At 37.3% G+C, this 19,667-nt stretch overlaps 1 protein-coding gene across 1 annotated transcript in view; it reads left to right on the top strand.

Moving 5' to 3' along the window:
* The window catches only part of PDE1A (phosphodiesterase 1A), a 144,880-nt gene that overhangs the window by 113,427 nt on the left and 11,786 nt on the right, over positions 1–19,667 (top strand). Inside the window, 5 exon segments of the mRNA XM_030277596.4 lie at positions 4,579–4,680; positions 4,800–4,920; positions 8,735–8,816; positions 10,090–10,210; positions 11,891–12,075. Coding sequence (XP_030133456.4) covers positions 4,579–4,680; positions 4,800–4,920; positions 8,735–8,816; positions 10,090–10,210; positions 11,891–12,075 — 611 coding nt within the window.

Below are 19,667 nucleotides of genomic sequence, written 5' to 3'. Positions count from 1 at the left end.
GCCTGATGGTTTTGGAGCTGATAGGTCTCTGTGACCCTATTTTTGCTTGTCCTAGCTATTGAGTATGGAGAAGATTATTGTGCCAGCATGCAGCCATCAGAAACTCATATTCTGTCTTTTACAACTGTAATTTTGGAGAGTTTAAAAAAATTATTTTCAAATCTTCAGACATGTTGCCTTGAGTATGTTTTTTTGAAGTGGTGTTGTTTAATATTGCATCCTACCAGAGGATGCTTCTGAGTAGGAAGAGGCTGACATTCTTCAGCTGAATTTCAATCCAGGAGTGTTCCAAGGATGGCTTGAAGACACTTATGTTCATCCCTAGTCCTGGCTTCTTCATCACTGGAGACCACCATAAATCAGTGTAGTCTGGGAATCCCTGCAGCAACATACAGTGGCTCCAGCTGATAGAAATCTGTAGTACAGTTTATCCTTGTCATTCCCTTTTGTTATGCCACTGAGGAAAAGAGTAGTAGGATGAAACCCAAATATTTGTGAGTGGAAAGAAGAAAGGGGGGAATGTGATAGGCTCTCTTCACGTTTCTGAAGAACACTCTTCTCTGCATAGATTGTTTGGCCAGGTCTTCCCACAGCTTTTTGTCCAGTTCCGTTGTGGACCATTTTATCTAACTTTTGTTGCATTTCATTTCTCTGTGGTTTTTGAACCAGTGATAAGCTACTACATTCTTTTGGAACTTGCACATTCACACACTGGCTTGTTTACACTTACCTTTCAATCTCTTCTCACTATAACCTGATTATGTTTTCCTAGAATATCTTGCTTTAGTTTTGCAACTTTTGTTTTTATAGAGTACACAGATGCTACTATATGCAGCTGGTTTGGAGCTGGTGAGATTTGGCAACCATAGAAAAGTAGAATTTGTCATCTCTTTTTGGATATACTCAGTAAAATGTAGAAGAAATGTATGAATTGACTAATAAGCTCAAGAATCTAACTAGGACATTCAGTTCCGTGTTTTGTCATTTAGCTCAGCAATTACATTCTGTTCTTTGAAGCAAGCAGTAAATTCCAAAGTGCCTGTCTGTGCCAACCTGCACAACCTGTTGCAGTGTGATACTTCAATTTAGAGGGTCAGTCATGGAAATGACAGTTTCCTGGTATTCACTGCTAATATCCAGAAATTCCTGTTACTCTTTATTTCATTGGTGCAATGATGGATCTGGTAGCCACTTAACAGAGACTCTCAAATTTTCTTATTATTACTGGAGTGAGCTTCTTGGATCTATACTGAAATTCATGCTGTTAAACAAACAGTTTGAAAGGTTGCACTGAATCAAGTTGGCAGTAAATTGAAATGATTATGTTTTCAACTTTTCAGTGTACTTCCTGGCACTGATTAATTTCTCTACTTCTATCATATCTATTTTCTTTAGTTGCAGCAATTTCATTTTTCAAGAATTTAACATTGCTGACTATTTAAACTGAGGTTCTGCTAATTATTCTAGCAAAATGAAGCAAAATGACTGAAATTACTTTATAGTATTCAATTTTCTCTTCTACATGTTAACTTTAAGAAGATAAATGTGCTAATAAACTGCCAGTTTAAAACTTAGACTTCTGGTCTAAGCTGGGGAACACTGCCAGCATTATGAGGATGATGTCCTTTGTGGATAATGCATGTGACATTCATAACAATTTTTCATTCTTTTCTTGACTCTGAAAATTTGTTCCAGTCTTTGATACTGTTTTGATTCTTTCACTTAGTACTCTTAAATAACTAAAGAGGGATGCTTGTTTGTTGCCCTTTCTCCTTTGATTTAGCAGGTTCCCAGTGTTCCAGCACTCCATGCATAATGACATTGTAGGTGGTGGGGCAGTATTAATGTCTCAAACAATCCCAGTCATAAGGCATACAGTGATATATTGCCTGATTATCAAAAAAAAAAAAAAAAAAAAAAAAAAAAAAAAAAAAAAGAGACAAATAAAGCAGTATGTGTTATGTATAATGCAGAATGAACAACATTCTTTCACAACGTCCCTTGAGACTCTTCTGTCTAAGGATTCCTATAACTTGAAGATGAGGCTTCAGTTCTCACCTTGCTTTTGCTCATCTTAGTCTGTTCCTGCATTTTTTGATTAGTTTCCAGCTGAGTAAATTGTCTTTGTCATGGACAAATCCAGGTAAAGCTAGTTTCTATTTATTGGCTAACTTCTTTTTCAAGAAGTTCATGTGTCACTCCTTGTCTCTTTATTACAGCATTGTTGATGTAATTTTTTCACATAATCTTGCATCTATGTTTTTTTACAGTATCCTATCTGTAGGACTTGTGGCTGTGGGAGGGTTGAGAAAGGATGCCAGCAGAGAACATGACAATTTACTTAAGTAAGGTGGAGATGGTAGACTCAAACCCAGTAATCTTCTGATTCTGGGCCTGAAAGATTGCCATGTGCTGTACATGAATATTGTTACCACTTCCCTTCATAGTATGACAACATCTATGTGTCTTTTTGGGTGGTAGCAGGTACGTGTGTTATCCTGAGGCTTGTAGCTGGGGACTGCCTAATGAGGACTGGGAGAGATTTCTGTCCAGGAGATACCTCTGAGACCAGCTGAGGCCTCCCACGATGTGGAAGTTGAGACAGTCTTTTTTCCCTGGGAAGCAATTTGGTAATGGGATCAGTCCAAGATTAACCCTCTGTGCAATGATAGCAGATGAAGTATTTGTAGCTCTACTAGAGCTACTACCTACCATTTCCCCATCAGGTTTCAGTTTTCTATCCTCTTATTATGGTGGATATGGACACAGGCAGTTAACAACTTCGGGAGTCTCTCTTTTGCAGTAAAGCAGATTTTTAGTGGGCTGAAATCTTCAGGAGTGTGTGACAGGACAGTGCTATACAGTTTGATCCTTATCCAGATGTTGTAGGTAAGAATTAGGGTTTTTTTTTTTCCACTGCCATAGCAATATAAATAAACTGAAAGTGTGGTTTTGCTTCACTGTGTGTGTCTTGCCTAGTAGGGGTGAGGTATCTTGTGAGTAGGGGTGAACTTATTTCAGATTACTCTGAAAAGTTCAGACATTGAATGTTCCTAAGAAAATCTCCCATGGAAAGGAGAAGTGATAATTATCTCTATAATTATCTTAAAAAACAGGGTTTAACAATGCAGAGCCCTCATTCCTCTTGTAGTGTTAGCTGGAATTTTTTTTTTTTGGTTGGTTTGTTTTTTTGTTTTGCTTTTATTTTTTAAATGGTTCTGACTGTTTTTGAAGGGTACACTTTGAAAGCAATGTGGAGGAGGAACAGTTGGGATGTAAAATAATTAGTATCTTATTATGAGGTCAGATAAGGCATTTTCTAAACACAAGTTGCTATGAGTGCATATTATTGAGTAGAAGTGAGAACATTGAGTCTTTATCCAGTTACATTAAAGCAAATAAGGAATATATACATAAAAATCAGCAACAAATATCTGCTTAAATATGTAATTAATTTGGATCAAAAAAAGTCTTGATAGTCTTTATAACAAAGTATTCTAATAGCCCAAAAGAAAAACACAAATTACCTCTTGAAAGCATAGTCCTTTGAAAAGACCTGCATGTTTTTTGATTTACTTAAATCAAATATATGAATACAATATGAAAGATCAGTGAGAATGACTAAAGTAGGATTTTACTGTTGTATTTGATACTTGGACATCCTTAAGATTGGGGGTGTGCTCATGAAGATATACGATCCGTAATGAAAGGTTTAATGTGGTAAATTCCCCATATACATATAAGCACTGGTCCTCCTAGGCCATTTAAAAAGCATATAAAGAAGGACCCACTGGACTCCTACATGGTCTATATATGATCATCAAGGAGACAGAATTTTCTAAGTCAATAATTATTGTTGACAAAATTAATTAAATTTTCTATTTACAATCAGAATAAAGTTTCTTATATTATTCATGTTTTATTAGTTTCATATTGATTAAATAGAAAGCTGGACAAGCCAACATCTCTAATCATATACCAAGACAGAGATAAATTATTAATCCCAAACCTGTTCTGATTCATTAAATAGGTATTACAATATTTTTGGAATGAGAGGTAGTTTGTCATAATGATCATATCTTGGTTGATAGTATTTCAGATGTAATACCTCTTCCTCTTCTGAGAGCAAGCCACCACAGCCTTCCTCCTAGGCTTGGTGTAATACACACTCTTCACTAATATGAGGGCAGTAAAAATGTATCCTGTTGCTTGGTGGTAAACCCAGAGAACAACTTGTTTTTTGAATATTCTACTGCTGGAAAAAATGAGGAATGACTTATAATGGGTGAGAGAATTGCATGTAATATTAGTTTATGCACTAGGAAATAGGATTTACAAAATAGTGTGACTCTGAAATAATGACTGCAGAGTACATTTTCTGAGGTACATTGCTTTCACAGAATCCCTTTAGGATACAGTGTTCAAGTTGTTAATAATTTATTTAAATGCTTTTTAAAACGTAATAAAACCCATGATGTTGTTTTGAAAGTTATAAATTAACAAATATTGCTTAAACAAATGTACCATACATAGAATAAATGAATTTTAATCAGTCATTTTGCTTTTAATTATTCTTAGGGAGTTGCGTAGCTTGGTCATTGAGATGGTCTTGTCTACAGACATGTCGGGTCATTTCCAACAAATTAAAACAATGCGACACACTCTACAGCAGGCACAGGGGTAGGTTATTTTCCATTCTGTTAATTATCTGCAGTCTTTCAATGATCTCATATTCAAGAAAAGAATTTAAATAGTTGCTTTTGTTTTGAGATAATTGGAGCATGTCCTTGAATTGACAGGGTAGACAAAGCCAAAGCCATGTCTTTGATTCTACATGCAGCAGACATAAGCCATCCAGCAAAATCCTGGGAACTGCACTACCGGTGGACCATGGCCCTGATGGAAGAATTTTTTCGACAGGTGCCATTTTTAAAATCCTTTAATAAATCTAGTTCAAGAAGCAATGGTTACACGATTGAATATTTTAGTCTACCAGCAAGGTTGGTTGTGATTGACAAGCATATTCTTCATACATATCACTGACATTGATTCAACTTCTATGTGTGTGAATAAGACAAAATGGTTATAGCTCTCTATTTCAGCTGGTATCAGTATTCTGAGTGTTGTAGTGGGTTTTTTTTCCTTTCAATTATAATATAACTTGTCAAGCTGTTTTCATTCTGTAGACAGAGATTTATATATGCTTTGAATTATAAAGAAGCACCATAAGGGTAGGATGAGAGAAAATAGGAAGAATTGATGTTCAGCAAAGAAGGCAAAAAGTTGTCTCCATTGCGCATTTCAGAAAGCCCTTCTATTTCTTTTCCTTGTTAGTATTTGCCATGCCTATGCCACATAGATCTGAAGGTGTTGCTCTCATAACAGCCTGATCCAAAGCCAAAGATTAGACAGTATCATCCTGTTAATGCTGTGACCATATACCCTAAACCAAAAATGAAGACACACCATTGTGAAAGCCTTTTTATTTCTGCGAGGTACTGAATTCCAAGAGAAAACCCCATAGATGTTTGTGTCACTGCTGTCATTTTTTTACTCACCTCAGCAGGCAAAAGAAAAAACATTTCTCCAGAGGAAAATACTCTCCCCATGATCAGTATTTGTGACCATGCACATTGTCAGCATAACAGTTACTGAAGTACAACTGATAATCCAAGTCCAGTTTAGGTATGACTGTTTCCAGAGTTATGCACAGATTTTAAAAAGAGTTAATACAGATCAGGGAACAGTGTATGTCTTGCTCAGCTTGATTGTCTTAGTTTTGCTATATGTTGACATTTTCAAATCAGAAGGGTCACCCTGGAAAAAGGGACCAGAGAATAAAAAAGAAAGTATGTTAAACCATGAGGCTGTTAGACCCATCTGCCATATAAGGTTCCTACTTAGGTCCTGGAGATTCTTCGTATGAATTCTCAGTAAGGGAGCATCGGGGCATCCTTGACTCTAGACTTTGCAGTGGGAGGCAGACTGGAGAGTTGGTGCCTTAATATAAATAATGAATGGATTGAGTTTTGTGGAAAAAATGAGCAGTCATGAGTTTGTGTGCTTCTGTCAAGGCAAATTTTGAGGGTTTTGAACTTTTTGAGAGAAAGAAGGAGGAGCAGATTGCCCATGAAAAAAGGTCATAAAATGACCAGCTGTAATAACATTTTAGACACATATAAACAGACTAGACAGGGCCCTTGGGACAGTGAGGCAATGTGTCCAGCTAAGTGGAGGTAGCATTAGCAGTAAACAATACCACACCGATCACTGAATGCACAGGACCAGCTGATGTTTTAGTTATTCCATTATCCATTTATTAGAAGGAAAATCTGGATCCCAAAGAAGCTGCTCAAACACTCGAGAAGGCATTTAACAATAGCAAGTAAAAATAATTATGTGTATGCAACTCAGCAGTATAAAAGACCAAATACTTCCAGGCTGCAGGGGAGTGTGTCAGAAACAGAATTCTTTCCATGTACTGCTAAGGACAATGTTTGTGGAGTAGTTTCAGCACTTTTAAAGTGTGATGAAGTACCAGCACATATATAAATGCACTGAGCAGTGCAGACACAGTAGGTCTCCTACTTCCTGCATGCGCTGGCTTGTTGTGCATCCTCTGCTCTGTCATCTGAGCCTGTGTGATAGAAATCGCTGGGATTTCCAAATCCATGCCAGCCAGGATGAAGTAGTCCAAATGTATATGAAACCCCTTAATTCCTCCTCTTCGTTTCTTTAAAGATTCAACTACTTCTGTGCCTTATGAGAATAGCAGTAGATTCTGAAAGAAGCCAATGCAAATCCAATGCTTTCACAGACAGCTTTCAAAGTAGTGAGCACCGGCAAAAATATGAACATCCACCTTGACAAAAACTTTGTTAACTACAGCTAATGGTTAAAATATATGCCAGTGTTAACTTCAGGAAAAAAAGCCCAACAACACTTTCAGTTTAATAGCAACAGCTACAGAAAGTATATTGTAATATCAAGGAAAATCTGAGTTACTTGTTTAAAATAGAAATACAACCACCCATCTCAAATCCTTAAAAGTAAAGAAATACATAGTTCCAGTAACTCAAAGAAGTTCCACGGTGCCTATAACACTCTAGTCTCAGTCTGAATAGATCCAGAGACATTAAAAGAAAGTTAAAAAGAGAGTCTAGGGCCTGGACAAAGAATTTTTTTACTGTTTGATTTGTATCTTGTTTTTAAATCCTGTTAAATTCTAACGACTAGTTTAAATATCAGTGATGTGTCCATTATTACAATTTACAGGAGTCTTAGATTTAAATGACACTTAAGTATTAATTAATATTATGTTTATTGCAAAGTAATTAATAATTAGGGTAAAGAGCTACTTGAAAACAAAACCAAAAAAATCCAAACTCATCCATTATTAGTGTGGAATTTTCTTTTTTTTTTTTTTTAATACCTTTAGATGAGAAGATTGCAATTTTAGTACTACTTTAGAAATCCTGTATTCAACCATGGCTGAAATAGTTAGAACTACCCCAGTTTATATGATATTACAATCTGGCCCTTGTATTTACATCGAGATGCCACTCCCACTGCTCCTAGTAGCAAGTGCTCATGTGTTCTTCCACACTCTGAGTTCAAATTATTAACACTTCAATATAAAATTTAATGGCCTTAGTGATAAAGCTCTCCACTTTCACATGAAATGCAATCTGTGAATTGCATCTGTTCCTGTGGCTGGATTGGTTTTACTGCTTTTATGGTTCTAAGCCTTTTCCAAATATACTTCAGAGAGACATGATAAAAAGACTAAGGAAGGTTAATACTGCCCCCTTCATCCATCAGTTTATGTTTTCCCAGTTTTCCTTGGGAGAATGGTATGTTCATGCAGTTCTCCCCTCTGAATGATAATCTAACAGCACTCTCCATTACAAATATATAAGTTTATTATAGGTTTTTAGGTTTTCCTATATCTATAATGTCAGTGCTTCTGGCAGCCAGGTTTGTCCAGCAACACCAATTATAACATCCTTTGAAAGATGTCTCTTTTGGGTTTTTGGGTTTGGTTTTTTTTTTTTTTTTTGTGCCATGGGACTTTTCTTTTGAGGTTTTGCAAATCAGTTGGTCTACCGTGCTGAAAATGGAGATACACCTTCCTGTCTGTTAAGACTGTTGCAACAAAAAAGACTCTTCTAATCTGCTAAGTGCTGAAAATATTTCAGTGCTAGGTTGTACAAATCTTCCTTGTAATGAAACTGAATTTGTATTTTTTGTGGTTTCAGCAGCAGAGAGACATGCCTGCTAGTGAGAATAAGTTCAAGTCAGTTCATACACTTGACATGAGTAAATACATTGAAGTATTTTTACATGCTGGATGAACCAGTGTAATAGAAGGAAACACTCAGCATTTGGCATACTATTACTAACATGTCTAAGTATCTCTAATCCCATTACATCTGGATCAGCAGAACTAAATTGTGAATACAAGGACTTCATATATTTTAAATCTCATTAGCAGATGCCTTGCTTTTGAGGAGAACTTGCAGTAAGCTTCTTTACATAAAAGTTGCCAAAAGTAAGTCAGAATTTAGACTCTTAATCAAAATATGAAGATTTGAAGATTTGTCTGACTTGTTTTTATTTAAGAATATAAATTAATGAAGAAATCTTTAATAAATACTAAGAATATTCATATGCCTTTGTCGTTCTGTCCCACCATCAAATATATGCTTATAATATTAAACATTGTTGTTTACAGGGAGACAAGGAGGCTGCTTTAGGTCTTCAATTTTCCCCACTTTGTGACCGCAAGTCCACTTTGGTAGCTCAGTCTCAAATAGGTAACAACAAAATGTACTTTTCTCATTTTTTCTGTCTGTGTAGGAGCATGTAAATTCACAAGGACATTTCATTTACCCATTTTGAATATTAAATGTTCAAAATTCCATCATATGGAAGGTATTTCTTTGCACCTATCTGTTCACCAAACTCCTGTGCTTTTGCAGAAGAATGGTGCTGGTCTCAAAAGAACATGATGTAATTTCACCATATATGAGGGAGGGGTAGGAGAGGGATTAACCAAGATAACTGGACATGAGTCCAGCTTCTACTGTACACACTTTAGAGTCTGGCAGATCATGTCCTCAACTGCTTATCTCTTGCTTAAGAACTCACAGGTCTATCTCTATTATAACCCGAAAGTACCAATTTGTAGATGCATCTCAAAGCTAATTAATAAATCAGCCCCCTGGACTGTAAGTAAGCCTGTCAGTGTCTCAGGGTCAAGCTACAGAGGGTCAAGCCTCCCGGGGGTGACAAGGACCACTGCACTCAGTCACTTTTCATATTCTTTATTCCATTTCACTGGGAGGTTGAAGCCAATATGTTTAAGCATCATATCTACTGCAGGAGAGAAGTTGGATTCTAGACTGTTGCTCACTTTCACGCTGTGTTTCATGGTTAGAGCATGAAGACATCTGGAAATCCATTGCTAGCTCATGTTTTAACATATTTTTTTCTGTTAAGTGCTCAGTAGAGAATAATACTTCATTCTCTCACTGTGTCATTCCATACCGTGATGAGCACTTTAGAATGTAAAAGACATTGTTCAGAGCTGACATCTCAGAACTGTGGGATGAATGCTGTCTCCTAAGGATATTACTTGTTCTCTTCACTGATTTGACAGAGCCCTCCTACACACTGTGAAATAACACTTTACCTCCACAGAATAATAAACAGCAATTTGAAATATTAACTCCTTGGGAAGAAGCTCCAAATGGTAAAAGAGACAGCATGCCTTGTAGCACTCTGGCTCAACAGTAGCTTCCCTTCTAGTCAATAATTAATACTCATTTCAAATGGTAGGTGTGTTCAGCAGTGCATAAAATTTACAAGAAAAAAGAATGAAAAACTGTAATTATTAATATCTACTTATATCTATACAGCTTCAGGTGTCTCTTGTTTCAATTGTGGTTTTTTCTTCAAGATTATACTAGTGGTATCTAGTATATTGAATTGGGACTGCAGTTAGAAAATCAGCCTAATAGCGAGTATTCATGTTTAGATTTGAGACTTGTGGAAATAGAAAACCTGATTTTCTCTCTTTTTCTTTAGGTTTCATTGATTTCATAGTAGAACCCACATTTTCTCTTCTTACTGATTCAATGGAGAAAATTGTTATGCCTCTTATAGAGGAAGCGACAAAATCTGAAAGTCCTGCATTTGGGACCCCCAGGTATGAATGCACTGCTTTGTTATTGAACTAACATAAGCTCACGTAATAATTATAATAATGTGATTCACAGAATTATCTTGGTTATATGAAGCTGGGGAGGTAACAAACAGCTGTGCAGTATTGCCACCCTGTGGGGCTGCGTTGTATTTGCAGTGTGATGGTTTGCCCCATTCACAGAACAATTGTACATATAAAAAGGCAAAGTCCCAGTAATGATCAGAATAAACATATACAAACCATGAAATTTATTTCTACAGTTTTTAAAGATCATCTTTCCAATAGGATATTGAAATTCCTGTACCTATAAGGCAAAGTAGGTACAGCAGTGTAATTTGAGTGGCTTCTTGCTGAAAGCATTGTTGAATATTCAGATACTGCCTTTACAAATACTGCTTCTGTTATTATATTTGTATTTCATTTTAAAACTGCAATTTGAGCTTTCACTGAGGTTACTAAATGATAGGTCTGCAATAGCTTTCCTATATTTTGCTTACTAGAAGCAAGTAGGAGTTACTAGAAGTAGGTGTTTATGATGGTGTTCTAAGTGTTTTGGGGAACAGGGCTAAACTAACGTATTACTGATAACAAATTTGTTTACATACTCCTTCACAAATGAGTGATTAGCAGCTGCAAATGATTAGCAACTTCAGGCTTCATTTTTGGTTGATGTTCATGACTGAATGGCAAATGAAAAAAGGCTTATGATCCAGCAAAACTTCCTCATGTGATGGAGGATAAAGGGATTTTTTCTTTGTATGGAATCAAGTGCCACACTTCTGAGGAGAGTGGAGAACCTGTAGTATGATGGAGAAAATCTGAGCCAGAGAATTGCACACACACTACTGTGTGGACACCACGAGATGGTGTCTGGAAAACATTAGAATTATGGCCTATTCTTTCCATTCTATCCCATTCAACATCTCTGGGCCACATAGAAATTACAGTCAATTCTTCTTGTTAAGTTCTTTTTCATATGTTCACTGCAATTATTTTGTGATTAATGGAAACCAATTTGTATGCATATTAACATCTGTCTGTGGTACCAATGAAATAAGCCATGCAGCAAAGTTGAGTAAAGAAAACCTATTAAGACCTGAGTACCTGCACAAGGCTGGAAATAGGTCTTAGTTTTTAATTCTAAGGAAAAAAGAGCATTCATTATTTTTTTTCCTGCCATATACACATATGGATAATTTCACTTCTGCTTACCTGTAGATGTAAAGTAGCTGCAGTCTCTATTTAGTGGATTTTAAAGCCACTCAAATCTTGTTTTGCCTACACCTGAATCTTTGTACCTTGAAGAGAATTTCCAGCTCAAGCAAGACTTACCCGTCATATACGTCATGTCTTTGTTTTTTTAAATGGGTCAAAAAATAATGATCAGATGTCTTTCCTGTGAGACCCAAAGATAACATTCACCATTCAAAAACACAGTTAAGAAGCTGCTCCAAAATGGCTGCGTAAACATTCTTTTTAGAGTTGGATTACGAGTAATGTATTTTCAGCTGTCACATTTTTTTTCAAAAATTCCCTGGAAAATGGACAGCAAGACATCTTTTAATTTAGGCACACTCTGGTAATAAAAAAAAGTTAGTTTCTAAGCAACTTGATTGGCATGAACTGTTTGTGTATTATTAAAATTGCCTGTGTTTATAATTTGGGTTTTTTTCCCTTGTCCAGCCAAAATAGCTTGGGAGCAGTAAGCAATGCTGAAGCACAAAGACGACCAGGGTTTAAAAGTACAGGTGATGGAGGGACTCACACAGAAAATTCTCTAGCAACTGTAGACCTAAGGGGCTTCAAGGACAACTTGATGAAGATCATTCAAGCAAACAAAGAAAGATGGAAAGAATTAGCAGCAGAAGGTATGATATGTTAAGGTATAATGTTTTATAGGTTACTCCCTAAGATCTCACCTACATTCATTTTTTAATTTCTCTCAACCTGTGAAAAGGCATAGTTGTCTTGTATTCATATATTTTATGTCTTAATATTTGTTTTAGATGCTCCTGTTTTGCTCTCCCAGGAGGTCTAAGGAGGTGCAGGTGGTTAGGGGATGAGAATAAATAATATAGCCTGTGCAAGAAGGCTCTGTGCTGCACAGCTTATCTTTAGAGGTCTGGTTTAGAAATATGCATTCTTTCGCTTTTAATTGTAACTGATGCTGACATCTGTTTTAAATGCCAAAATCAACAATTCAAAGTGGTGTGTGCTGCTGCATTTCTTCAGAAACATAAAAGTTGTACTTTGCTATTAGAAATGCTATTTGTTCCCCACTGTATGGAACAAAATTCTGTATTGCAGGCTTCTTGGGACTATGCTGTAGGCAATTATATAAATGACCCAGTGGATCTAAAGATTTGGGCAATCACTGCATGCATTAGGCCCAAGCAAACCAAAAGTGACTCTTCATTTGCCAGTTGATAGTTAATAAAGCCAAACCTGCACCGAGTATTGCAGTTCCTAAGCCATACCTGAAAATTACCTGAAATCACAGTTACCTGTATGAAATATTTTTCAGTCACCTGAGTGATATTTGTTGAGAAAAGTTTATAGCTTCAATCTAGGTTAAGTGAATTTGGGAATATTTTGTCTGTGGTCTGTGTAATTTCTTAGTAAGTACCTGAAATATTTCAGCATAGCATTTCACTGCTGAGACTGGTCTTACTGTACATGACCTGATACTGACAGCTGGGAATGATATCCAGAAACCCAGTGCCAGCTTTGTTTTTCATGCCATCATCCAAATCAATGTCTTTTTTCCCAAAGAGGTGTCAGACAAGACAGAAAAAGAGAGCTAAACAGTGATAAAATCCAATTTAGTGCTGAATTGCAAATGAATATTCTCATTAGGAGGCTATTAAAAGTAAGCTTCCGTATATCTTTTGTGACAAAGGTTTGAAAGAGTCAGGTGGGAAGGGGCATCTGAGGAGAGGATTCCATTAATATTATTTCTTCTTCCTGAGAAGCTTTATATAGCCAATTGTTTCCTTTGGTGTTGCCCAACCAATAATGGCTGGTCAAAAGGGAAAAACTACTAATTTGGAGTGGTCAGTAAGAACAGAAGACCATCAGAGTGCCCAAGGCCACTTAGCTACAGCCTGCAGAAATCAAGCAACCCTGAGCTGGTGAAATGAAAGGTCCTTCAATGTGGTGTAATGAATAATTTGTTGTCTGGAAGTTTGCCATTTCCAGTTACACACAACTAACCAGTTTGATTCTGGTGCATAAAGTTTTTGGTATATTGTTCTGGAGGGGTACAGTGCTATCAAGGGGCACTGTTTCTACTTCATTCCCAGTGCTTTGCTGTCCTTTATAAATTACTGATATATTTAGCCCAGTTTTACTGGACTGTTGACAGGCATAGAAAACACAAAGCTACTTGCAGCAAGAGATTTTAAAATTACTTCAGGTAAGGTTGCTGTCAATATCAATGTGAGGCCCAGCAAAATCCAGGAAACTCTGGGCATGCTTTGTACTCTGGCAACCAGAGATGTTACTGTTCAAGGCTCGATGGATTTTGTTGAGATTGTGGTTGTCCTAACCTCCTTTCTTCCATCAACTTGAGTAATGAAACATGTCCACGTACTTCCTGAACAGAATTATGGATTTGCAGTAAAACATACATTAGGGAAGCTGCTGGGTAAGTAAGAAAATAAGAAAATAGCTGGTGTTGGGGCCAGCACCTGATGAACAATTTTGTCTCTGTGTTATTGTGGCTGAATCTAGTTTTTGAACTACTCTATGAGGAAAAGATTTATAGAAATCTGCTGCCACAAAGAGGCATCTTGCAGCAACATCTGCAGTTGACTGGAGCATGACATAAAGAACTTCAGGGTGCCAATTTAGCCTGTAGAGCAAACTTTGTGAATAATGCAAATACTTTTGAGTACACATTTATATTTTGTTAGTAAACAGATAGTAAGGTGTTCTTATTAATTAACAGCTGTGAGGTGGATTATATAGGTTTTATGGAAGTTATATTTTCCATTCATTGGGAATGGAATGTCTGCATCCACAGTCCATAGGTCAGCCCTGAGACTTTTTTGTTAAGTAACAATAGTTTTCTGTAGAGGACTTTCTGAGGTAGCATGTAATCCTTGCCACTAAATGGAAAAGAGAGTTCAACCAGTTCTTCAGTGGTCCAATGTAACTTCTCTGAAGCTGTACCCTGCAAAGGCTGAAAATCCTTAATCAGGCTGTTCAAAACGAACATCTAATAAAGAATAAAAAATATTGCAATACATCCCCCTTCCACTTGAAATTCTTTTCAGATTAACCAAATTTGACTAAGCTTGTAACTCAGGTTATTACCTGAGGCCTTGAACTTTAGATAATTATTCCCATTTTGTCTAGATCTCATGCTACCTTCTCTGACTCCATGCTTGATGGAAAAGCTTTAGGCTGCTTTGAGCATATGTATGAAGTTGGGTTTTATTCATATGTTACAAGAGCATGTACTGAGAGAAAGCAGTACTATTATTGTTCCTAGCTAGATAATTTATGACAAGTCAAATTTCTGAATGCACTGAGGAGGTCACATGTATGTGGATGTGTTGTGGTAGTAAACAGGCTGGTTCCCAGTGTAGATCTTCAAACACACTTCCTGAGCTGACTATGACAAACAGAGCTTGTGCTGTTAAAGGAACCATCTGTATTCTTGTCAATGGTCTCTGCAAACACCAGACATTGCTCCCAGTTTAGTTCACAGGCTCAGGAGAAGTTGTCTCTATAAAATGTAGTACTACAGAGCACAAGGAGTACAGAAAGGAAACTAGCAACATTCCATATAATTTCCTGAGGATGACCTGAACTCAAGGCAGCTTTTCAGGATAAGGTTCCGCATGTAGCGCTGGCGGGAGGCGGTTCAGCTGGAGCAGGGACCAGAGAGGATGGTCTGACTCCTGTGCCAGGCAGTGCAGGGAAAAAGACCAATTCTCACTGCCAGTGTTGTTGACAGAAAAGCTCTCCTGGAGATGCTGGTGCTACCTCTCCCTGAAAAGACAGTTGCTGTTGAGGCTTGATTCAGAGCAAGTAGCTTGTGCAAGGAATAGTGTGCTTTTTGGAAAGGCCTGTGTTAGTAAGGAAGTTTTTATCTACCTAGGCAGCTGTCTGAAAGCCTCCTTAACAGAAGGCTCAGTAAACAGGATAGCTCCACTTTGCTAAAAAGGCCATGGCTTGTGTAATTGATGCCAAGTAGCTCAGTGCTCTGTAGCCTAAGGGTCTTCAACCTTTCACCACTGGAGAATTGGAGGAATATTTCTCAGGCCTTTCAGGGAGTGCTGTTAACAGGGAATTATCATAATGATCAAACATCTGGGATTTTAATTTGGAAGCCTTGATGTTTAATTAATATTCCAAGACCCAATCACCAGATAATCTGTTTCTGTTCAACTCAACACAGTGATGAAGATAGTATTTCATCCTGTGCTTTTTCCAACACATATTGTTGATGGCTGCTGCTGTTTGCAATTATTGTATTGTAACAAATGGACGGTAAATGTGCTTAGATGTATCTGGGAGGTTCTTTCATTAGAGAATATGTGTTCTAAGTGGATTTTAGGGTGTGAAAGTTATTGACCTACTGAGAAGCCTGTAAAAAGCACAAAATTTATTGGGAAAGATTTAACTACCATATAAGATCCTTCTCAGTGCCCTTCTTAGAACACAATTGTAACACAGTTATTTAATATTTTTTAAATACAATTTATTCATTTTTTCATACTTCGTTTGTTCTATAAAAATGTTCCAAAGATTTACTAATAAAATTGGTCTGTGCTTGGCAAGCTCAAGTACTCTTAACAAAATGTAAGGGTACAGACTAATACTCATGCTTGTTGATTTACAGGCTTTAATCTCTTCAGTAGTTTTCATTGTAAGTAAAGTTGCGGGGATACAAAATATAATTAATTTCTGTTTATAATGAACTTTATTAGCTCAGGACATTCACCTGAGGTCATATAGCAACACAAGGGTATGCAGAACAGCACACCAAAAGTCCAGCTGCCAATCAAATGGGCCCATCTTCAGGATAATACAAGAGCAGTTGTATTACAAACTTACTGTTTTCATCTTATGCTTATGTAACTCTTCTAAAGAATTAAATGTTACAGGACCTGACCCAAGTTTGCATTATCTGTATGGAAAGACATCAGTGACAAATGTTTTCATCAACAATTCTGTCAGTACACTGGGCTGCATGGCTTGAAAGTGTATGTCTGGAATGACTGACCTCATCAAGGTGGGATGAAAAATATGTGAGGCTGAACAAGTCTCTCACACTGTCCTCTGTTTAATTTTGATGCTAAAAATGTGACAAAATAACAACTATTGCATCTTCGGAGTAGAGATAAGCTTTTTTCCCCCCCACGGGCAGCAATTTTGAATAACAAATGTCTCTTCTGAAAGACCTGTGCATGGTACCTGCAGGCTCCCCTCGGGCACTTTCAGTTCTGCATACTTCCAGTCACAATAACCACAGGGTTCAGTTCCATTTTGTCTGAAAGATTTGCTCTGCAGACTCACTAACAAGAAGAGAATAGCAGCTGCTGAAATGTGAAAATCTGAGAGTGATGATCTGATAGCATGTTAATGTGACTTAGCAGCCTCTAGGAAGGGTGGGCCGTGGGAGGATGTGTGTGACAGTCACAGAAACTGACTGACAGTTTGGCACATGAAATCTTCCCTAATGGGCGGTTTTATTCTGTTGGAAAGTAATCAACTCAGGAGGCTAAAGGAGTCCCATCTAGTATCAGTGACAGTGATTTTAATTGCAGTGCTAAAATGCTTAGGTCATAAGCAGTTTCTGAACTAATTCAGAAACGTGTTAGGTGGGAAAAGAAGAATTTTTCAGCATGGTCTGAGTAAGTGCAAGGAGTGGGTTGAGCTAAGAGTTGGAAGAAATATTTGGTATTGGCAATATCTGGTAAATCACAGACTAAGGAATGGTAACTCACCTAATAATGGAACCTGTTTTATATCTCCCTAGAGTACACATCAGAGAGCTGGCCCATCCCTGCACATGACAGTCTACATCACTTAAAGCACCTTTTCCCTATAACAGGATCACAGCAGCATGTCCCTTCCATTCCTTGTCCCAAAACTTCCAGCGTTCAATCCCTTGTGCTTACAGCTTAACAGCAAAAGAGAAGTAGAAGGTGGAGGTAGCAACCCTAGGAAACCATAAACTCACAAATTATTTTTAACCAAGTCCTTTAGTGAAAAGTTTTGATTTAATTAGCTAATTTGGTCTTTGCTACTTTTTCTATATGACATAATGCTATAACATTAAGTGCCACTGGATTAAGTGGTTGGCAGTGGTTTTATACACTCCTAGAGCTGTGATGAAATTTTTGTGATGAGTTGAAAGTGGAAGGAATCAGTATCTAAAGAACTCTGTGGGTTACTGCAATATTTTCTTGGGTTTGAAAATGGCAGGTTTGTTGGGGATAATCATGGTTGTTTGGGAACTTTTGGATGCATCTTTAGACTTGTAGTTCCAGAGACACCAGGATCAGTCCTCTCCTTCTCTGCAGAATTTTGATGCTATGTCCTGGTCTTTTAATTTTCTCTTTAAAATAGCTGATGTGAGAACATGTTTTCTAGAAAGGTACATTTCCTTCCCATGTTGTCCTGGTTTCGGTGTTTTGTCACCGCTTTCTGGAATTTTGTTTTATCATAAAAGAAGGCAGACAAACCTAGAAATCAAATTTTGTCATAGTATACACAGAGATTCCATAACATCCAGCAGCATTCTTCATTACAGAGTTCTCAAATAATTTAATTCTTCGTGGAAATAAACAGCTTTCCTCTCTAATTCAGTGTTTTTCTAATTGTTAAAACTTTTATGTCATCACATCTTTCCATAAGGATTAAGAATTGTAGCTTATTTTCAACACAGCCAATGAAAATAGCAGTGTGATTGAGCAGATATTTGTTTTACTGGGATTTACAGTCACTGCCATTAGCTGGTTTGAGATGTCCTGTGGCTTTAGTGTTTTTCCTCTCTATTCCCGTTAAATCAAGACTTGCTCAAGTGATGCAGTTGCTGTAAACAGGAAGGTAATTTACAAGCCATGTGCTGTGCAGGTCACAGCAGTTGAATTCTCTTCTGTGTACTACAGAAAGGTAAGGAAAAGAAAGTTGGACACGTACAGAAGAGAAAGTTCCAAAATGTAGCAAAACTTCCTCAGCACTTGGACCATGTCCTGAAAGTGTTGCTGCACACACGGGCAGTAGCAAACAGGGCTGCTGGAAAGCAGTGCTGTAGCTGATAGTACAGAACCTCCAGGGCCTCTGGGGTACTTTGGGGACACCACAGACTCCTAAAGCCAGGGGATAGAGATTGAGTCTTGTGACAGTTTTAGTCTTTCTTGGACATGGTAATCTTTCATTGGACTGATAGGGATTCAATGCTCCCACTCACTCCAGCAAAAAATAAAAAAAAAAGAACTTAAAGAAATCAATTAAATGTTCTGACACCTATTAAGTGAAAAACAAAACAAAAAACATAGTAACTTAATGAAAAAATAGTATAATAATAATAAAAATATTTTAAAGAGAGGAAAGAAGTTGCCTTCACTAATTAATACATTTTCTGCAAATACAAAATTTCTGAGTACCAGAATTTTTCAGCTGTTCTGAAATTTGGAAATTGCCTTACAAGTCCTGCCAGTTTTCCAAACCAAATATTATACTACAGTTATTTTTCCAACAGCCTGAACACAGTGGAAGAAGGGTACCTTTTCTATCATGTTTGTGTAAAATGCCATTATTGCTTCTCATAAAGAACTATTCTGCATTTCTGTGCTCTTTCTGAAATCCTGCCTTAAAGCACAGTTTTCCATAAACAGGATTAGTAGAAACCATTTATTTTATAGAGGAATTCACACAAATTTTGCTGAATAACACTTGGATTCTTGTAAAGAAAACAAACCCAACAGCTGAAAAATACATAAACAGGCCTGGCTCCTGGCACTTTTGCCAAGTTAAAGCAGAGAGAGGAAAATCAGAAGCAGCAAGAGCAACACATACCCTGAGTTGACTGCACTGCACAACATTCTCCTGCCTGCCTTTATCTGAATGGCTGTGACAGTCCCTGATCTCTTCAGTGCCTAATAGACATAGGCACTGAAACAAACCAAAACATAAATTTTTTTTTCTGAGAGCCAAGATGGATGGTTGTTTAATGTTTTATATCTTATTAATCTATTTATCCATATTGAATATTGAGACTGGCATATTGCAAATACCAGATTACCTGGTTCATATAGCATGCTCCATTTCCATCTCTGGCTGGCCATGGTAATGTGCCCATCAGAAGGGAGAGCTTGCTCTTCCCAGAAGCCCAGTGCAGGGTGAAGGGCAGCAGCCTGGCCTGCTGCCCTCAGAGGGTCCTGGCATTTTGTGGCTGGCTGGAGGCAGAGACTGCCACAGCCTTTATTACAATTCTTCCTGC

This window comes from Taeniopygia guttata, chromosome 7 (genome assembly GCF_048771995.1).
Source record: "Taeniopygia guttata chromosome 7, bTaeGut7.mat, whole genome shotgun sequence".
Taxonomy (NCBI): domain Eukaryota; kingdom Metazoa; phylum Chordata; class Aves; order Passeriformes; family Estrildidae; genus Taeniopygia; species Taeniopygia guttata.
The sequence above is the reverse complement of the archived record's forward strand: the minus strand, read 5'-3'. Positions and strand labels throughout refer to the sequence as shown.